The 21852-nt window shown below is 33.4% G+C and overlaps 1 protein-coding gene across 1 annotated transcript in view; it reads left to right on the top strand.

The window, feature by feature from the left end:
• LOC145662484 (uncharacterized) overlaps positions 1 to 18013 on the top strand; it is a 534791-nt gene extending 516778 nt beyond the window's left edge. Inside the window, exons 84-85 of the mRNA XM_081728093.1 lie at positions 10424 to 10525; positions 17881 to 18013. Of these exons, the coding sequence (XP_081584219.1) occupies positions 10424 to 10525; positions 17881 to 17928 (150 nt within the window). The 3' untranslated portion in view covers positions 17929 to 18013. The remainder of the gene's footprint in view (positions 1 to 10423; positions 10526 to 17880) is intronic.
• The last annotated feature ends 3839 nt before the right edge of the window (positions 18014 to 21852 follow it).

Here is a 21852-nt window from a genome sequence, read left to right as displayed (position 1 = left end):
TTACCAAGTTTCAGTCGAATTACCGGTCACTACAGCTTTGAATCCTCGACCAAGTGGTAGTGTGACGATTTGCAGACTCTTTTTAATTATTTAGCTCGTTTTATTCCACCATAATGTAAAGATCTGCTCGCGCTAATTCTGTATCGGATGTCACAAAAGAAATATACTTAAATTACACCATGATTTTCATGGGAAAAGGTGGTTAATCTAGGGGAATGACAACATTACTTATAAAAAGTAAGTTTATTACAAAACTAAAATGGTAATATACAACAACATTTAATTTAGTGATTCAACAAGAGTAATTTGATATCTGATAGTTCGTTTGATTGTTATATATCTTAATGTAGATCGATTAACAGGCAAGATATTCAGATATTTAAGTTAGAACAAACGGAAGATGAAATACGAATATGCGACTTCAGTCCTTAACCTTGAAAGTTTTACAGTAGGTAGACAAATCATTTTGAAGTACCGCATGACATTTCTAAACTTGAATTTTATGATGCAACAAGGGATTATACATACCTTATGGTAGTATTCTTGTAACTCTTAGAAACTTCGACGATGATTCTGTCTGCTCACAACCGACGTCTCGAATTTCTTGAACCTCTGGACCTCGGAACTTTTGAACTTCTGAACAACCGTTTGAGATCTTGAGGTTCTTTTATATTATTCTCGAGGGACACACCCAAGCCTCCTTTTCGTCAGTACATCCGTTTTATCATCTCCAAAAATATGGAAACTTATTACCCTTTTTGCATTTTGATTGGCTCTTAGAGATTGCCGCACCCAAGATACGTGGCGTGACACACATGTACACACGTGTACTGTCACGGCCGGAAGAATTTAATAGCATGATTTCTAGACTTATCTATAGATTCTTAACTACTTAACCAATTTCCGCTTATTAATGCGGCGTCACGTTGTCAAAATCATGATTAATGTATCCTGTATGATGATTATGAGTGATCTTCGACAAGTAAACCTCCTACAAAATTGCGCAGCAAAAGCAACATTAGTCACGTTTGGAAAGAAGGTTTTACGTATTTCCTTTTTCTGTTGCTAGCTTGTAGCAAGTCAAGAGAGAAAAATGTCTTTTAAATTGCATATTAATCAAAATAATCTTTTTCAATTATTTCAATAAAGAGCAATGTAACCATCTTTTTGAACTCAGCGTCACATTCCCACTGCTTCATAATTTTCGATCTCGAAAATCATCAAGAAGCGAAGTTGAAGCTGGAACACAGATATCCTTACTTTTCGTGTGACCGTCGTAAAAAAAATGTTTGAAAAAAAGTTTTTTTTTCTTTTGCAAAGTGAAGAAAGCATAGGTCATGTATACTTATGAGTCTGTAGTCAGTATAGTCGCATTTCATCTTTTCTTAACAATAATACAGAGAACGTTTATAACAAAATGGTGTCTCTGTTTCTTCACATAACTCAGCTAAATGGAGATACAGGTGATTATGAATGAGTAACTTCAACTAACAAGAATATTTTAGTTTGACACATCATATAACTAATGTACTATAACAAAGTTAAAGATGAACAACATTTCAATGTGCGAAAATTTGCAAGAAGTCACTCGAATGAAATACTACACTAAGGTTGAAAAGTCAATGACATACTGAACATGCTACTTTAAGATAAAAAGTCAATTTTCTCAATTGTCACAAATGCTACGATTGCAAGAATGTAACATTAGAACAACCTACATAATGTTCATTAACAACTAACAGTTCTCAGTTCTAAAGATTCATTACTAAAAAAATCTTGCACATAAACCTTAACGACAAGCATCCACATTTTATTGGAATTGTAATATATGCAAAGGCTGCGAAGGCAAAAGCCTATCTGGACGTATAAAATACGAAGGCGTATCCGATTTTTTTCTTATTCTCTTTTATATTCTTATTCTCTTAATATACACCGTGTATTCTTATTCTCTTTTTAATATTCTCATTAATGCGATTTTCAATCCTTCTAACGGAAGTTTTACTTTCAATAAATAGAATTAACTTTTGTATATCTATCCACTTCTCTCGTCTTCTTCCTCATGGTGTTTTCTTTTTGTCTGTCTGACTGTCTGGAAATCGGTCTGTCTATCAACACCAGGAATATAATAACTACGCAAGGAATCAAACTGTTTCCTTAGTTATATATATATATATATATATATATATATATATATATATATATATATATATATATATATATATATATATATATATATATACATATATATATATATTCTTCTTATTCTCTTTTCTTTTTATTCTTTTGTGGCAGGGTTTCCGACCATATATGGATTTAAAATATCTTGTTCTTCTCTATACTACTCTTTTCTCTATTTATTCCTTCCTATACACATAGATGTATTTACTTAATTGGTTAGGTACCTATTTACTTATTTATTGATTGATTGATTTATTTATGTATTACCATAACATTTCTTTCAGAAAGCCTACATCAACATTGAATTTCACTTTAGAAGTTCCTACGCCTATCGCGATAACTTATTAAAATAACATTTTTAATTTGACTACCCAGTGTGGGATAATCTAACAAAATCGATCAGGTTTGGAACTAGAGAACTTAGATAATATAATTTCATTCGTTCAACATTAACTTTCTTTGGCTGATCTTCCTCGTTTACATTTAAGAAATAACCCCGGCTTAGTTGCCAAATTTCTAATGAAGACTAAATCATTTTCCTTTTACGTATGGGCTTTCCTACACTTATCATTTTTTTTGGCTTTTGTTTTTACTGCTGACTAATTAAGGTCTTTTGAGCTAGTTTTCTTATACGACTAAGATACTTTTTCACGAGTTTCCCATACAGTGTTTGACATGGTGTCTCGACTTCGATACCTAATACAGCCTTTCCACCAAACACCAATTCAAAAGGAGAATAAGGATGGTGTTCGTGTCTCGCAGTATTATAAGCGTAACAAGCAGTTCTAACAAATAGAGGCCAACCTTCTGGGGAAGTAGACACATATTTCTTCAATTAGTTTGCCAAATTATGATCATATTTCTCGACTACGGTCTGATATTCATCAAGGAATCTAGTAATAGATTCTTTAGGACTTCCTTTAAATTTCGGCAATTTCAATACCGGTACACTGACTACTCGATCTCCATTTTCTCCTCTTGCACTTGATTCATCAAGGTTTTGTCTATTTTCTACTTGAGGTTCTTTTGGAGGGGATGAATTAACTTCTATTGCCTTATTCTCGTTCAAGGGTAATGAACCCTTTGAGGGAGTTTCACTTCATTATTATTTAAAATTTCTTGGCTAATAATATTATATAACAAAAATTCAAGTGCGTTATCGACTGTGGGGGAATATTTCATTTGAGGAGGTGAGAAGCAACTTGCGGATATGTAGGAAAACTTAGATTCTCAATACAGGGTTCTTCATTTATAAACTCTTTAAGTTCTTCGCCTGAGTCATATGAAAAGGACTTGGTGTTAGTACGTCACGTGCAGTCTTTTCCTGATAGAGCACCTTCTTTGCCAATTGTTTAATTTCGTCATTGGAGTCATATTTACTTGATTCTGGTGGTGAATTTTCTGGGAGTTGACCCTCCAAGGGTTTTTTTTTCACGTGAGGTGGTATATCAAATGGAAAATAAACTTCATCCTCCACTATTTGCTGCTGCTCAAGGTGTTGACGCTAACTTAGGGTCAAACTCAAAATCACTTGTCATAATGCGAGGAGACTCTTCGGATGAACTATCAGCACCTTCATTAGAAGGGTTAGTCAGTTGTTCTGGCTTAAGAAAAGTTGTGCGTTTCGCGACCACTGGTTTATATTGTGTACTGTCCAAAGGAGTCAAGGATGGCATTTTATCACAAGTTTCTTCAAACTTAGCTAAATTTTCCTTATAACACTGCGTTTGTGTTATCGGTTGCCTATCCACAGGATCTGGTAAACTATACTGTTGTGGATCGTTTATCCGCGGTTCAAGTAAAGTAGGCGAACTGGCTACTGACAAACTGGCTTGCTGCACGGGCAGATCTGTTGCGTCTTTTGCCAGTGGACATACTTTTGAGCGCAAAGCCTGCGAGAGCGCGGCGTTCTGAGCAAGAGTTTTTCTGCAATATTTGCAACTTGCTTCACCCGAGTTTGCAATATACCAAGCATGAAATTTTGGTTGGAATTTCTTAGGTTTCAAAATGGGGAACCAATGGAAAGACATTTCGAATTACTGTTTTCACTAGTTTTTTTTCTTGTTTTCACTAATCAGAAAAAAATAATGGGGGGAGGGTATTTCACTATGAGCAATATAATCAGATTGTTAATTGTCATTAGAATTCACAATAACACAATTGCAGTAATGCGACAACGTACATAATTCACCTAAATTATCATGCACTATGAACAAAATACCAAAACATAAACATAAGACACAGAATAGAAACACAAAGATGTATTGCAGCACCACAAAATTTTTCGTCCCGAAAAATGAAAAAATGAAAAGCTTTGGACGAGCCCCCATTTGTGACGATGTGCAGACTCTTTTTAATTATTTAGCTCGTTTTATTCTACCATAATGTAGAGATCTGCTCGCGCTAATTCTGTAGCGGATGTCACAAAAGAAATATACTTAAATTACACCATGATTTTCATGGAAAAAATGGTTATGGTAATGGGAATGACAACATTACTTATAAAAAGTAAGTTTATTACATAACTACAATGGTATATACAACAACATTTAATTTAGTGATTCAACAAGAGTAATTTGATATCTGATAATTCATTTGATTGTTATATATATCTTAATATAGATCGATTAACAGGCAAGATATTCAGATATTTAAGTTAGAAGAAACGGAAGATGGAATACGAATATGCGACTTCAGTCCTTAACCTTGAAAGTTTTACAGTAGGTAGACAAATCATTTTGAAGTACCGCATGACAACTTGAATTTTATGATGCAACAGGGGATTATACATACCTTATGGTAGTATTCTTGTAACTCTTAGAAACTTCGACGATGATTCTGTCTGCTCACAACCGACGTCTCGAATTTCTTGAACCTCTGAACCTCGGAACTTTTGAACTTCTGAACAACCGTTTGAGACCTTGAGGTTCTTTTATATTATTCTCGAGGGACACACCCAAACCTCATATCCGTCAGTATATCCGTTTTATCATCTCCACAAATATGGAAACTTATTGCCCTTACACACACGTGTACTGTCACGGCCGGAAGAATTTAATAGCATGATTTCTAGACTTATCTACAGATTCTTAACTATTTAACCAATTTCCGCTTATTAATGCGGCGCCACGTTGTCAAAATCATGAATAATGTATCCTGTATGATGTTTATGAGTGATTTTCGACAAGTAAACTTCCTACAAAATTGGGCAGCAAAAGCAACATTAGTCACCTTCAGAAGGTTTTATGTATTTCCTTTTTCTGTTGCTAGCTTGTAGCAAGTCAAGAGAGAAAAATGTATTTTAAAATGCATATTAATCAAAATAATCTTTTTCAATTCCCTCAATAAAGAGCAATGTAACCATATTTTTGAACTTAGCGTCAGAGTGGTCCACAAGCTAACCAACATCATCCGACTGAGACTATGATCCGTCTGAACTTTAGCGTGTTCATTCTATCTGTGCAAATTACAACGTTATATCCGCAAGTGATGAAAGTGATGCTGGATGTTCGGAACAGATAAATCTTCGGAAAAGACTAGAAAATGGCAACCTCTTTGGTTATTTGAAAACAAAATTTTATTTATACTAGTTCGACACAAATTTGTTTCCATCCTATAATTCAATCTGATTTATTCATGTTGAAATATGAAACATGCAATGTCTGCTACATCTATAAGTAACATCCAATTTTCCATTTGAACATTTGTAAGTTTTCATTATGATACGGTTTGGACTTTTAATATGGAATATTTGTGATAAAAAAATACCAGTAAAATAGAACTCATTCAATTTTATTTTTCTTTCTTTCTTTCTTCCTTTTTCTTTTCGTTTTTTTTTTTTTTTGTTTAATATTATTGTGGTTCACTTCAGTAGTGATATACAGTACAATATTTACATATAGGTATTACATAAAAGCATCATTTACAGTACAAGAGTGAAATAACTTGGTTTCAACATGTCATTTACCATTCGCCACATCTATAGAAAGGATCACGTGGGAGATATCATTAGTGCCAATATCAAAACAATGGCACCACAATATTACAGCCAAGGTTAGCTGCTCGTTAGCTCAAGTAACGTGTTTCAGGAAGCAAAATTTTCGATGATTTTTAGTTTTCCTAAATTATTGTCTTATTAAGTTTTAAAGTTGAAACAACGTTGCTGGAGTTTTAAAAATTACTACTAATAATTTCGTATTGTAACATTTACATTTAACTAGAAATTACATTAATCAAGTAACTTCATATTAGATGATATTAAACAACATATTTATAATTTAATGATTTTCCCTTTTTCTAATTTTTTTCCGTCATTCTTCTGTCCGTAGTAAAAATGTGGCATATAGATTTTTATACACTGTAACTAAATAGTCCTTCAATAATTCTTTTCTGTTGACTTTCGTATGTCTTACCTTGAAGTAAAAGCTACGTGTAAGTTATATTCTATTTATAAACGGGGAAAGACAGTGCATGATGCTAATTTAAATAACAAATAGTGACGTTGATATATGGAGATATCTGAGCTTTATTTAATGTTTTATTTGTTTCATAATTCATAAGAAGTGTAATAATACTTATGCTTTTTTGAGCTTTCTACTATGTGTCTATTTCCTAACTTAAAGTGTATTGTTGCAATTCAGTTATTTCAAAATAAATGGTGATAATACTAAATATAGACGTGGTTTTGCTAAAACCATCGCGGGCTTAACCTCTCGGCAAAAATTTCATGGCAAAATAAACTCGTCTGGTCGAAACCTTGCATGGCCAGAACTTTCCACGTAGAATCTTGCTGAACAAAATCACACCGGGCTAAAACCTCGCCCCTCAAACTTCCGGGCCAATATCTCGCCCGACTAAAACATCGCCGCCAAAAGCGCTGCGTCCCAAAATCCCGCCTGACTTAAATGACTCCTTGTCAAAACATCTTCCAAAACCTCGAATCTGAAAATCTTGTCTGTCCAAATCCTCACGGTCCTAAATCTCACGACACAAAATATCACCTCGCCTAAATTACGCGGAACGTGATGTCTGTTCGGTAACGACAAAAATATAGCAACCGACTAATTTCGCAATTGTGTCCAGGACCTCAATACAAGAAAAATGTATCTATGATTCGATCGGAAACAATTAAGAACATAGGGCTAATTAAAGGTAATTAGACCAACCACTCCTACTAATAACATTTAGTTAGCCCTATTTCCGTATTAAGAGTTTCCGACGAAAGACAAAGTTACGAAAGTTAGTTACCCAAGACTTCAAATTAAGGATAGGAGATTATGAGTTTGTTTGACATATGTACGCCCGTTCATTTTAAACTCGTTAACATTTTAAAGCTCCTATTCTCTAACGTAAAAGTGGTCCTTGTGTCTATTATTATTATTATTATTATTATTATTATTATTATTATTATTATTATTATTATTATTATTATTATTATTATTATTATTATTATTATTATTATATGGAATTGCATATTAAGAAATCAATTGGGTAAATTTTATGGGAGGGGTCATCCACAATGTTTTCGCGAATCGAGATTTTTTCCGCCGAGTTTTGCGCACGCGAGGTTTTGGGCGGCCATTTTTGGTACGTGAGATTTTCGGCACGCGATGTTTTATGCACGCGAAGTATTGGCCCGGCGAACTTTTGGCCACGCGATATTTTGTACCTATCTCCATAAACGTATTTTGCATTTATTATTATGACGACGGCAATAGTCGTGTTAGGGTTTCAGTTTTATGTGCACATTCACAGTGGGAGACCAGAATTGTATTATAGATGGGAGTTCATGTAGTTTGTATCGATTTTAAGCTGAAATGTCAAGAATAATAACACCTCTGTACTGAACGATACGCTGAAATTTAAATTAACAAAATATCTCCAATTTCGGGAAAATGAGCTAGTATAAATATGATTATCAATGAATTGTTTCCAAGTGACTACGAACTTCCTATTTTTTATAATTGTACATGACAATGACTTTGGTGTATACCATAGTTGCCAAGACTACCATTCAAAGTTTTGTGTACGATCTCTAGTTTGGGAACTAACTTTCGCTAAAAGATTGAATTGTTGGAATTACTTAAATATAAAGTACCGCATCATCTGAACTTGTACTCTTTAAAAGGCTAATTAATATACATTCAATTAATAAGTTACCTATCGACAGAGTTTAATTCCATAAACACTTTAATTTAAAATATTTAAATACTTAAAGTTATAATCGAATATGGTACAAATCAAATTTCATCAAAGATAAAATATTTAAAATTCTCTTGTCACTATCTGTTTCTAGTTGCATGTTTTCTGATGTGACTAATAATACCAAGGATTATAGTTAAATTGAAAGATCAACGGATATAATATTTCTAATCTATGAAAGTAAGTTAATGATGTATATGGTCAGAAAAGCTTACAAGTAAGACTTTATTTTGTATGACATTAAACATTTTAACGTGCCATCCGCTTTCCCTATGTGTAATTAAACAAAAGCAAAATAAAGACTCGTATAGACACAAAATGTGTTTTTTTGTGTGTGTGTGATAAAAGTAATGTAAGTAATCTTGCAGGTATAAGTAATCTTATTTCAACTACATCTTAGGTTTATGTTATATCTGGCTCCTAAATGATATAAACCATATTTTTGTCACATTATTAAAGAGTGCCTGTTATTGCTCAGAGATATATTAGAAATAATTGGTAAGAAAATTATTTGAAACTTCTTTCTTTGAATAGTCGGCATTTTGTAACAACAGTTTAAAGGATATTGTACGGTAAGAAAAAATCGAATTCATTAATATGTCGTACCATCAATCTTGTTGAAAAGAGAAACCGTACTATCCAGTTATATCTCTGTTTCGTTCTTTCCCCATACACTGCAAAGGAACCTAAAAACCTAGTTTTAATGTTGCATATTGGTAGAAAATGTCCATTCAAATCTGAAGAAGATTATAAATTTGTTTTAATGGGCAGAACCTATAATTAACTTCAGATGCAAGTTGTAGGACAGACAAATAGAATAGACCTCCCAATATATATGTTATATGTCCTTCCTACAATCTCTCTATATCTTTGATAGACACAACCAGAGTGCATGGCTTCAAAATTTCCCGTCCCAAAAGGGAGCAGGTCAAAACTCCCATTCCCACACAAATGGACAAATCTCCCAAATCCACAAACGGTCATAACTCCCACAGCTAGAACTCCCACACTCAGAAAATGTCAAAACGCCCACACAATCGATCATGACTCCCACACAAATGGACAAATCTCACAAATACAGAAACGGTCATAGCTTCCACAGTCAAAACTCCCATACAGGTAAGCGGTCATAACCTCCAACGGTCATGACTCCCACATAAATGGACAAAACTTCTACACATAGCAACGGTCACAATCCCCACATAAATGGACAAATCAGCCACACAAATTGACAAAGGTCCCATACGCAGAAATTGTCACACCCGCCACACAAATGGATAAATCTCCCACAGCCAAAACTCCCACACTCGAGAAATGCCAAAACGCCCTTACAATCGGTCATAATTCCCACACAATTCGACAAATATCCCAAATGCACGAACGGTCAAAACAATGTTGGACTTCTTTTTATTATTTTCAGCGAGTGAAACTTACAAGACACGTAAAAAGAATCATTTCAAACTGTGAGAGATTTGTCCGATTGTGTGGAAGTTTTGTCCATTTGCGTGGTGGTTCTGAGAATTTCTATGTGTGGGAGTTTTGTCCATTTTTGTGAGAGTTTTGTCCATTTATGTGGGTATTCTGTCCGCTGTTATGTGTGGGTGTTTTGTCCATTTGTGTGGGAGTTATGACTGATTTTCTGGGCGTTTTGACATTTCTTGAGTGTAGGAGGTTTAGCTGTGGGAGTTTAGACCATTCGTGTATTTTGGAGATTCGTCGATTTGTGTGAGAATTATGACCAATTGTGGGGTGTTTTGTCATTTCTTTAGTTTGGGAGTATTATCTGTGGGAGTTTTGACCTAGACCCTCTCAAAACCCTTAAGGTGGCATAACCATTTATATTTTACAGTACACTTCTTAGTCCTAAAACACCATATATATTGATTTTCTTCACACAGAAAATAATTATTGAAAGGTATGAGTGTAACTGAAAAACAATACTGTATATATTTATATTATTCTCCCAGATTAATAAAGATAAAGAATGTGTAATTTAAAAAAAAATCTTACAAAAATCTTATTAATGTATTTGTCATTTTCGCAGCTTCTTAATGTTTATCCATTGGATTACCAGGCTATCTTCCAACATAGCGAGAATCTTGTAGAAGTTCTTCTAGTTGCAGCTGGGCTTCCTTATGAGCAGAAGGTATGTGTTTAGATTGAGTAGTGTAATTACTTATCGTCCTTCTTCGCATGATCTCTATGACAGGACAGCGAAACTATTATAAAATATCTATGGATATACTTCAATTGACAACTGTTATTGTAGATTAAAATCCATCATCTATCAATGTACCGTAGATCTTTGGCACTTATTGCACTTTTTCAGAATCAAAACTGAGTCTATCCTTTATCATTGTTTAGCATCGTTATAACATTATTTTCCCATATATATCTCAAAATATTTGTAGAACTTCGATATTGGTTAAGCGTTCATTTTCTTCTCTATTGTCTGATAATGAATCAAAATACAATCTAAGAGAGTATAAATTTGTTGTAATGTGTAATATGGCATATACCTGTATATCTAATATATTAACTATGATATTTTAAAGAGCTGAGTTGTATTTGCACATAAAACTGAAAGTCGACTAGAATATCTCACCAATCTCCGTATATACCGAAAGAAAAATAAAACAGTGTTTAAATTTAAGGAGAATTCAGTATAATTTAAACCAATGTATACCACTTACATAGAAAAACTGAATATAGAAAGTACTGTGAAGAAACTTCTTAATTATGATTCTTAACGTGCTATTACCTTACATTATGTCATGCCACGTTTTATGTCGGAATACTTGCTTTTATATATTGACTTTATACCTTATGCTTATACACTAGCAATACGTATACCTATGTTTATATTAACACATTTAGTGTTTATCGTACAAGGGTTCGATGTGGATGCTGAAAATAGAACTTCATTTTCATAATTTGTATAACTGAAAGTTATCGTTCCAACAACAAAACCAAAGATATGTTTATCATTACACATGTCTGTCAGTTATTGTAAGTTACAAAGCCGTAACTTATGTTCTATTATTAGTCTTCAAGAAATAAAATCTCATACAGGTTTTACGCAGTCAATGAGATATTAATATAGTTAGTCTACTGTATTCCATTTGTCTTTCATAGATTATCATCACAGAATTCTCCATGGTTGGTAAAATGTTCATCCACGAAATGTTGCAAAAACTTTAAGAAGTGTTTCCAAATGATGATCTTGTTTTCTGATCTAACTTCAGATTCTAGGTTGCTTAAAGTACATCCCCCTGCTGGTGAATCTCCGCGAGACACGTGGTTTTGATTTACACTTCAATTTAGAATACTTGCGCAAAAGTATCGTTGATCCCTTGGCTTAACGAAGAATGTTTAACCTGTTATTAATTTTTATACTCCATTTGTTTTACTGCATTAGCAATATCCCAGAGTTTGGAGCATTTAATTCGCGATATTTTAAGAAGAGAATGTTCTAAACCTTTGTACCTTATCAATCATAAGAAAAATGTTAAATAGAGACTAAGAAATGTGATTGACCCGGCCAATCGAATAAGAAATATGACGTTTTACTAAAGTCAGGAGTAAAGGCGCTAATGTTGTGGTGCACTGTCCTGTTGGAAGAATGTTGTTAGCTACATGTATAATGTGTCGGGTGCAATACATGTATATATAAACGAAGTAAGAATCGCTCGTAATGGCACCTTCTTAAAAGCATAATAACCCAAATATGATTATCAGTAAGATCATATAAAGCTCTAGCATTTAATATGTCTTTCATGAGTTCTACGAACTCTAACTTCACACATGACTGTGATCTAACTTCTCCAATAAATGAAATATTAATTCATCTGAAAATACTATGTGTAATACAAAGGAGTCATCAGTGAGTTGATTTAGAACAGAGATGTCAAATGTCTCACGCTCTGGTCAGCCATCACGTTTCATTCACTGTGTAATTTTGTAATTTTTATCGTGCAAATGAATCAATGGTAAAGCATTTTGCGAATTGTCATCGCTTTCATTCTTTGTTATTTCACTACTTGCGTATTTTACTTCTTCACGCTTCTTTGTGTTTTCTAAAACATCAACATTAATTACCTTATCTCTTCCTCTACGTTCTTTCAAATATTATCGGTTGTCAAAAACAGATCATATCCATTCTTTATAGACTTGAATGTCGAATACTTCTTCATCTACGCCTTACGAGTTTGCTTACTTTTTAATTATAACTTTTGTTTCTACATATCAGCACAACCTGCCATGCATTTTACGATTGCTTTTTCAGAATCAATTTAATGCTTGAACCATGCCGTGACTATTTCTTTCATTTGTTCATTTCGATCAGCACCGTGGCTACATAAGACGTTTACCTAGAACTCCCAAGATAAAGGCGTGTACTTTAACCAAGCAATTAGGAGAGTACTCTGCAGTCTTACTGTGATTCTAGTGAAACCTGCATCATTATCACGTTAATTTGCTAATGTATTTGTATCTCTGCCTTTATGAAAATTTAACAATACTCCCATTCAATCATTGCAAATTTCCAAAAGAAAATCAGAAATAACATTAGAAATTAGGAGTATGAATTAACTAAAATTAAAATTAACAGTTTCTTTTACAATAATACAATTTCTCGGTAGACTGTTTGCATTTTCCAGAAGAAGATAATGGTTGTATGTCATTTACGAAACATATTGGGTTCCTTAGCCTTTGTTACACATAAAATTAAGGGCAAACGTACTGTTAATCAATTTCAGGTTTCCTTTAAAATTCTGAATTTCGGACACATTTATTGTTATTAAAATTTCCCCAAGTATCTTACCCAGGGTTTCCAAAAATCCTCTCTCCTAAACTGTGTATTATAATCAAGGTAACATTAAATACTGTATGTACAAATTTACATTACGTTAAAGTATAATGTGTTAATAATTTTTAGCAGTATTAATTACTAGCGTCAATTACCCACTTCGCCGGGCTAAATTATGAAGGAATGGTAACATGTTTCGTTAGTCAGTCACTTCTTACTATTACTAACGTGCTCCTTGATATTGCTCATTATATGTATAGGGGAAGGCGTTGTACCTGTGAACACTTTTAGAGTCTTCGAAATTTTGGTGCTAATATTCAGAACTTTTTCCCCAATTTTTGTCGTACATTTGAACTGTCATCTCTTTGCTATCAGATAGGATGACTTTTAAACGTGTTACATAATTACAATAGCTTTATAAGATAAAATAAGAACAAATCCGTTTTGTTCACAGGTACATTATGGTCGTGTACCATTGAACAGACCCTCTTGTACCTTTGAACAGTGATAATTACAATGTTTCTGCGGCAATAATATAAAAAGAAGGCACAAATATTACCAGTTATAAATTGCAGTAAAAGGTTTAGCTATAAAAACCACCCCAGAATTAAAATTTTATTAATTAAATTAAAAATTGAAGAGAAGTTCTAACAAAAACTTGTGAACAATAAAGTTGAGCATATACAACTCTTAATCCTGGAAAGCTAACATTTTCAAAAAGTTACGTTAAAGCTAACGTATCGTAAAATTTACGACTGGTTACAAAAACCTAACTACATACATATCTACGTATTAGTGAACATTTTTGCAGGCAGTTTGGTTGTTCAAACTTTTTTCTGCGCAGTACACACAGCATTTCCCACGATGTTCTCCGCAGATTGGTCTGTTGTCGCGGCAGCAATACATTGATGTCATTCTCCTATTGGCTGATGGGCAAATACCACAAATTGTGTGAGGTTGGTTTTTGGGCTGGATAACACTTTTCTCTGGCACCGGTATTTTCAGGATATCAGCAATGGATTGCCGGAGTTTTCGTGGCAAATTTGAGTATTGAACCCGTTCTTGGGGCCACGGCTCAATAAGACTGCTGTGAATTTTCATGGCAAATTTTCTTCTATAAAGAGGCTTTTGAAACATTTTCACAACGTTTTGAACATAAATGACGTAGGCATTAACCAGGGTTATGTTTATCATCCCCAAGAAGACACACAGGGCCATCGTTTGGTCTTACGGCTGCACGACATCTGATGACACATTTGGTTCAGTGCATCAACGCCTCCTTTCCTTGCATTATAAGTCTCGATAAGGTCACTGTCATCAATACACGTTCGATATATTTTTTTAACTTCCCCTGCACAAATACTATAAAATAAAACCAACACTTTCACTAAAATGTATCTGTAAGATCTGCAAGTTCACTCTATTAGCAGGAAATAATAGTAAACAATATACAAAAATCCAAGCGTTATCCTAACGTATCGTAAATCTTACGAGCGGCGAACGAGTTCATATAGAAATACAGCCGGAAACTGAGCAAAGGAAATACTGCCCAACAATGCAGGCTTAGTAGAGAACGGAACTCAGCAGACAAGTCCATTTTCGCCGGGCGAGGGGGAGTGAACATCAAAATAATACAGCTTGCTCGTAAAATTTACGACACGTTAGCTTACTCGGGTTAACATTATGTTAAATAATTAGCGAATATATAGAAACTACTTAAAATTATAATTAATAGCTTTATATCCTAACCTACATTTCGTAGCTTTAAACATTATTATTTATCGTTCAAAGGTACACGACGCATTAATGTTCACAGGTACAAGAGGGTCACAATTACGAAAAAAGTCTCCACTAGGTTAAATATTGAACAGAAGTTAAAACTAAAAATATTACTATATTCACGAATGATTCTACCCCAAGTTTGGACAAATAAATATCACGAGTTGCGAAAACCGAAGAACACAAAACTCAAAATGTAATTACAAAAAATCTTCGTTTTGGGGGTGAAAAAATTAGAAGGAACATTACTCGACACAACACTCAGTAAACAACAGCCAAACGCGTTCGTAGTGCTTTTTTATTTAATCTTTCAAATGAATTTTAATCGCTGCACCTAGATAGCTCTAAATTCGAGAAAAGCACAGGTGTTCAAAGGTACATTGTTTCAAAGGTACAACGCCTTCCCCTATATAATATCCCCCTTTCCTCTCACAATTTGTGCGGGGCTGAATTTGGATGTAAATGGCATCAAAAGTGTCACTGTTCGTCTGAGCGACCACAAAAGCTATAATTTCGACACTAATATCGGTCATTTTCAATTATTTGTAAGTGCTTTTCCCCTCCTTTAAGTTACATTGTCAAAGTGATACGACAATAATATCTCATGTTCGAATTTCGTACAGATTGAAAATTTGATCGAGATCGGTCCGGTGGTTCAACTGTTATTAAGTTTTAATTTTGTATATTGCAACCTCCTACCTCCTCCCCTAAGGTCTATATTCAAAGTGAATAGATAAATACCATTCCAGGCCTGAACCTCATCTTTGTTGAAAATTTCATAGAGATCGTCAGGTGGTTAAAGAGTGAAGTCACATAGACAGTCACTTTCCTTTACATAGGCCTATATATATATATATATATATATATCTCAGCTTCCCATCCTCTCCCCGTCTCCTATGTTGCACCGTCAATGTTAAAAGACAAAAATTATCCCAAACCCGAAGCTCATCTATGTTGAAACTTTGATCGAGATTGTTTGGGTGGTTCAAGAGTTATCAAGTTTTATTTATTTTTGTGTATCCCCTACGTTCTGTTGTTAAAATGATATGACAAGAACCACCTCAGGTCTGAACCTCGTCTATATTGATTTTTTTTATGATTGGTCGCGTGGTTTAAGCGTGATGAAGTCACAACGACTGTCATTTTTCTTTTCTTCATATATCTATCACTCCCCTCCCCTAGGTTGCACCGTAAAAGTGAAATAACGAAAACTTTATTTATTTTTATATATCCCATACGTTCTGTCGTTAAAATGATATGATAAGAACCACCTGAGGTTCGAACCTCATCTATGTTGATTTTCTTATGATCGGTCGTGTGGTTTAAGCGTGATAAAATCACAACGACTGGCACTTTTATTTTTATATTTCTACATATATCTCCCCCTCCCCTCCCCTAGGTTGCACAGTAAAAGTGAAATAACGAAAGCATCCCAAGCCCATACCTTATCTCTGTTGAAGGTTTGATCAAGATAGGTACGGTGGCTCAAGAGTTATTGTTTTATTTATTTTTATAAATTTTCCCCTCTCCTAACCCATCCCTAAGCTCTATCGTTAAAGTGATATGATAAAAACCACCTCAGGTCCGACCCTCATCTATGTTGATTTTTTTAAACATCGGTTGAATGGTTTAAGCGTGATCAAGTCACAAAGACAGTCACTTTTATTTTTATTTTTGCATATATCTCCTCCTCCCCCTCTCCTTCGTTGCAATGTAAATGTGAAATAAAGAACCCACCAGGCCCGAACCTTATCTATGTTAAAAGTTTGATCGAGATCGATAGAGTGGATCAAGAGTTATAAAGTTTTATTCATTTCATATATTTCCCGTCCTCCCATCCCCTACCCTAAGATCTACTGTCAAAATGAAAGGATAAAAGTTTGCAGGTTTGAACTTCAAATATATTGAACATTTGATTGAGATCTACCTAGTGGTTCAAAGTAATTAATTCACGAACATAAACACTTTTATTTTTTTATATTTATAGATTTTTGTATATCTCCGTTTCCACCCCGTCCCCTACGTTGCTCCGTCAAAGTGAAATGATTAAAAGTCTCCTATCCTGAACCTCATCTACATTGAAAATTTTGTCAAGATTGGTTGGGTTCTTCAAGGGTTATTAAGTTTTACTTATTTTTTCTATGTCTCTCTCCTCTAATTTCTACGTTCAAACTAAATTTCTAAAAACACTGCCAGGCCAGAACCGCACCCACGTTGACAATTTGATCGAGATCGGTCAGGCGGTTCAAGAAATTAAGAGTCACAAACATAGTCACTTTCAATTTTATAATTTAGATATTGATTAATGAAATTTCACATCTATATTTTACACTTTTTTCAAATTCTTTATTATTTTTAAGCAATTAAAAATAATTATTTAATTATTTTAATTATTTATAAGATATTTTATTGCATATTATGGATATTGTATAGAATTTTAGCAAAAGGTTGCAACCGCACTGCAATATTTGTAGGTGAAAAACTTGCGGTACCTTAAATATCTTCAATATAGTTTCAACCAATGTGTACGCTTTGTCTGCAATAAAACATTACGCTTTGTCTGCAATAAAGGGCATATTTTTAAGAAATTTGATTTGTTATTCTTTTATAATTAAGATATATGAGCATGCTTGTGAGTATATATTTACTTTAGCAAACGTAGTGAAAATGCACAGTTAAAAATGAAACGAGGAATATAAATCACTATTGTAGTAATTTATAATTCATAAAAAATAGTGTAATAAATAACTTATTAATAAATACGGGATACAATCACTGACCATTCAAAAATGATAAAACCGATATTCTTTCCAAAGTTTTTTTTTTTTTTTTTTTGTGTGTGTGTGTGTCCTCAATGCTTATTCCATCATCTACTTACAGGATGTATTAATATAAGAATGTCCTTCTCGTTTCAGAACCTTGAGGACTCGCTGACATTTACAGTACGCCTCAATCCTTTATAATATTAATGCTCAATCTTTTACGACATTTCTGTCTGCATATATTTTGAAGTAACTGTATAAATAATTTAATGACATAATGTAATAAACAAATATATATCATGAACTTATGTTTAATTTTTATTCCAATGTCTAAACATGCGCAAACAAGCATATCTCAAGAACTTATGTTTTATTTAGATAAGTGGTTATGCGTAGAAGATAAACCATATCGAACAGAAATTAGCTCAACCAGATCTTTTGGTCCACAAAAGTATTACATAGTAAGTTCTCTTCGGACTCAATTTATTTTATATTCACAATGTTAATTTATTTTTCTATTATTTTCGAGGTGTTCAATCGAAAGCAGTCATAAGTTTTAGTATTTCAACAATATGAATTCTACACTAAATAACTCTTATACTATAATTCTTGCTTTAATACTTACCAACGAAGAATTGAGGTTTGAAAGATAAATAAGTAATGTAATAAGTGTGACTAAAATATTGTGCTCAATTAGTAATATCTGAGAACTGTTAACTATTACAGCTGTTGCACGATCTCCATAATTACTGGAATGTTATGTTTTGTTTAGATGGGTGGTTATGCGTAGAAGATAAACCATATCGAACAGAAATTATCTCAACTAGATCTTTTGGTCCACAAAAGTATTTCATAGTAACTTCTCTTCGGACTTAATTTATTTTATATTCACAATGTTAATTTATTTTTCTATTATTTTCGAGATTTCCTAAGATAACTTACTAGTCTTATTTAAGTTGAAACCAATCCAAGAAACGAACCTTTCTGCTCAGTACAGCTTAAGAATAAACAACAAAATACTAAATATTGTAAATCAATTATCCATCAAAGTTCATCTGCAAGTTGTAGAGCGTGTATAGTTCATAAGTTGCAAAATGAAACTGGGAATCAAAATAGAAATGGATGAAAGAAACAATTCAAAAATTAAGAATCAACATAAGATTTTCTTTCACAATTTGGAATATGGATTTGTATATCCATTCCTCAGCTAACAACTTTTTTTTATCTCATGTTCTATTTAATTAGCAGGTTACGGGTAACTATTATTGTTTTGATAATTCAAAGATTGTGTAATATGAGTGTGATTTCGAAACGTCAAATTTAATAAGTACGAACACTGAAAGGTAAAGCAAAACTAAAAGAACAAGATATAAATCGCAAACATATTGTAATACCTTGATAAATTAATCACAAGGTCATATGATAATGATGGTTAATGTAACTAACAACAAGGCACAATCTAAGAACTCAAAACAATACAAAAATGAACTCTTCATTGATGTTGAATTAAGCAAGTAATAGAAGTATATTGCAGTAGTACATAAATGTAGAAAATCTGAGCAGGTGAACAACATAGATTTACATACTGTTATCTCATATAAATGTAAAACTCAAACACACAATTAGAGGAATAATAATGTTGTCAAACGGAAAACAGACACCTTAATTAAAGATAAAGTCATTTCATATATTGGTTAATGGATAGAAATTAATTGAGGTTGTTGTATTAGGATAATAGATCTCATTGTTTAGAATTGTATAAGGTTGAAAAAGAAATTAATATCTTTCGTTCTTTCAGAAGTTTCCGAATTGGCATACAGAAGTAATTTCTAAGAATTACTACCTTTATGTGCAAATTCACTTTACAAACGAGGCAGGAAATTGCATATACAGGGTGTTCCAAAACAACACCGAGAACGTTTGGGAGGTGATTCTTGACACCAAGCTAAAAGGAAAAGTATAGATCAACTTGGGTACACAAATGCTTAAAAGTTAAAAGTTGCCTAAAACATGAAATAATGAAATTTAAAAGTCCAAAGCTCTAAAGCTATGGGACCTGCCGTAGTCAGATAAAAATTTCACTTAGGAACTAGTATGTGCATTATCCAAAAATAAATGTTAGATAATCCTGAGTTACTAACCCAACACATTTTATAAAAGCAATTTTTCTACTGGCATACAGTTTGCAGTACTCATCAACTACATCTATAAAAAATGTTGCTGTGGTTCTGCAGGGTTTTGAAACATGGACATTTTGATACGGCACATACTGGTTTCTAAATAAAGTCTTGGTCCGACTACGGTAGGTCTCATAGTATTAGAACTATGGATTTTTAAAGTTCATTTTTCATGTTTTCGGCAACCTATGACTCCGAAAGGAAGCATTGGTGCACCCGGGTTGGTCTATACTTTTTGTCTTATCTTGGTATCAGGAATTTCCTCTCAAACATTGTCGGTGTTATTTTGAAACACTCATCCTGTATATAATACTTTTATATATATCGGAGATGCTGGCAGATTTGCCTATTCAACGTTCAAAAGTAACTACAAAAACCATATACTCGATAGATGTAACAATTCTTTCTCTCAGGCAAAGTAGCAGATTATTTTCTTAATAAGCAAAGACGACAAGAAAGATTAAGTACCGCACGTTCCTAAACAGATCAAACTATGCGAAATGGCCTCTAGTGGGAGAAATGCCTAGAAGTACAAATGTCCCTTATTTAAGCTTCCAAGAGGGAATAGAATGCTTTATTGACTGAGAAAATAACAAAGACAATTCGAACGAAAACAACAGGGTCAAAGTCGATAGTGCATAGCTTAAAACGTACAACCATGTTAGAGAGTACGAATTCAGAAGATCTCAGAGATCAAACAAAGACATAAAATCCAGATTATATTTTTGCATGAAGATTGGTATGGTAGTGTGAAGTTGAGAAGTTAAGAATACATTATGAACATAACGGTAAAGTTTAAAATAATTAGAATTTTTTTTAAATAAAGAATTGAAAGAATACGTAATGGAAATACAACTTCTTAAAGGTAAGAATGATACAATAGCAAAAGTGTAATAAAAAGAAAAGGATCTATGGACAAGTAACAACTCAAACGGATAATGTGTAAACTTCTTCAAACTGCAAAAGTAAGAATATATAGCGGAAGTTAAAAAGGTATCTATGTAACAATGAGGTAGTTTGGTGTAATGCAGGTAGTGTGGTGTAAAAACAAAAAATACAGGTGAGTTAGTGTTAAGTAAGTAAGGTTTCTGCTAAAGAAGTGAAATGTACTGAGATTAAACAATTTCCAGCAGAAAACATTCATGATTGCAGTCTATTTTTTTCTAACAGCGAAACTGTTAATTTGATCACGGAGAACGTTAACAGATGTCAAGGAGTTTGAAATGAATTTGAAGACTTTAAAAATGCCTACTAGTTCAAAAGGTTCAAGGAGCTACCTGGACCAACATTTTATCCGAACAAACTGTTCTATTTGTTAAATTTAATGCCCAACTTAATGGAATATACAGAATATCATTAGAAAATCAAAAAATAAATATAAAAATAGTTAAAAGTCCAAAATATATTTGCTCTTTTCAATGTTCTTCCGTCGTATTAGGAACCAGGCTATCGACAACTTACATCGACAGATACCAACCATTACGTTTCTGACGGTTCGTCCAAGCACATTAACAGTAACAAGGTAGGAGAGAATATTATACACTACAAATGTTAATATTTCGGTGGAAATCAAGCTTTTCATTTGTCTTAAATGATAGTATGTAAACTATAGTTGAGTTGAGTTGATTTTAACGTCCATTTGAGCAGCGAGGCTATATGAGACGGGACCGACTGATGAACATGGAATCCGAATGATATGAGCTCGCTCTGGGAATCGAACCCGGTTCACCCACGAAAAGGCGCATACGCTTATCGTTTAGCCACGAAGGAGCTCTATGTGAACTGTAGTTAGGGTCTGTCAGCAATAGTAAAATTTTGATACGAACTGAAATTTCATCTACCTTATATTCGAAGTTAATATTTTTCTGCGTATCATTTACTATTTATCTACATCTTTCAGGATGTGAAAACCCGGCATATAATTTATCTCTCTTACATAATAACAGTA

This window comes from Thermobia domestica, chromosome 10 (genome assembly GCF_964235325.1).
Source record: "Thermobia domestica chromosome 10, izTheDome1.hap1.1, whole genome shotgun sequence".
In the NCBI taxonomy this organism is placed as follows: Eukaryota; Metazoa; Arthropoda; class Insecta; order Zygentoma; family Lepismatidae; genus Thermobia; species Thermobia domestica.
The sequence above is the reverse complement of the archived record's forward strand: the minus strand, read 5'-3'. Positions and strand labels throughout refer to the sequence as shown.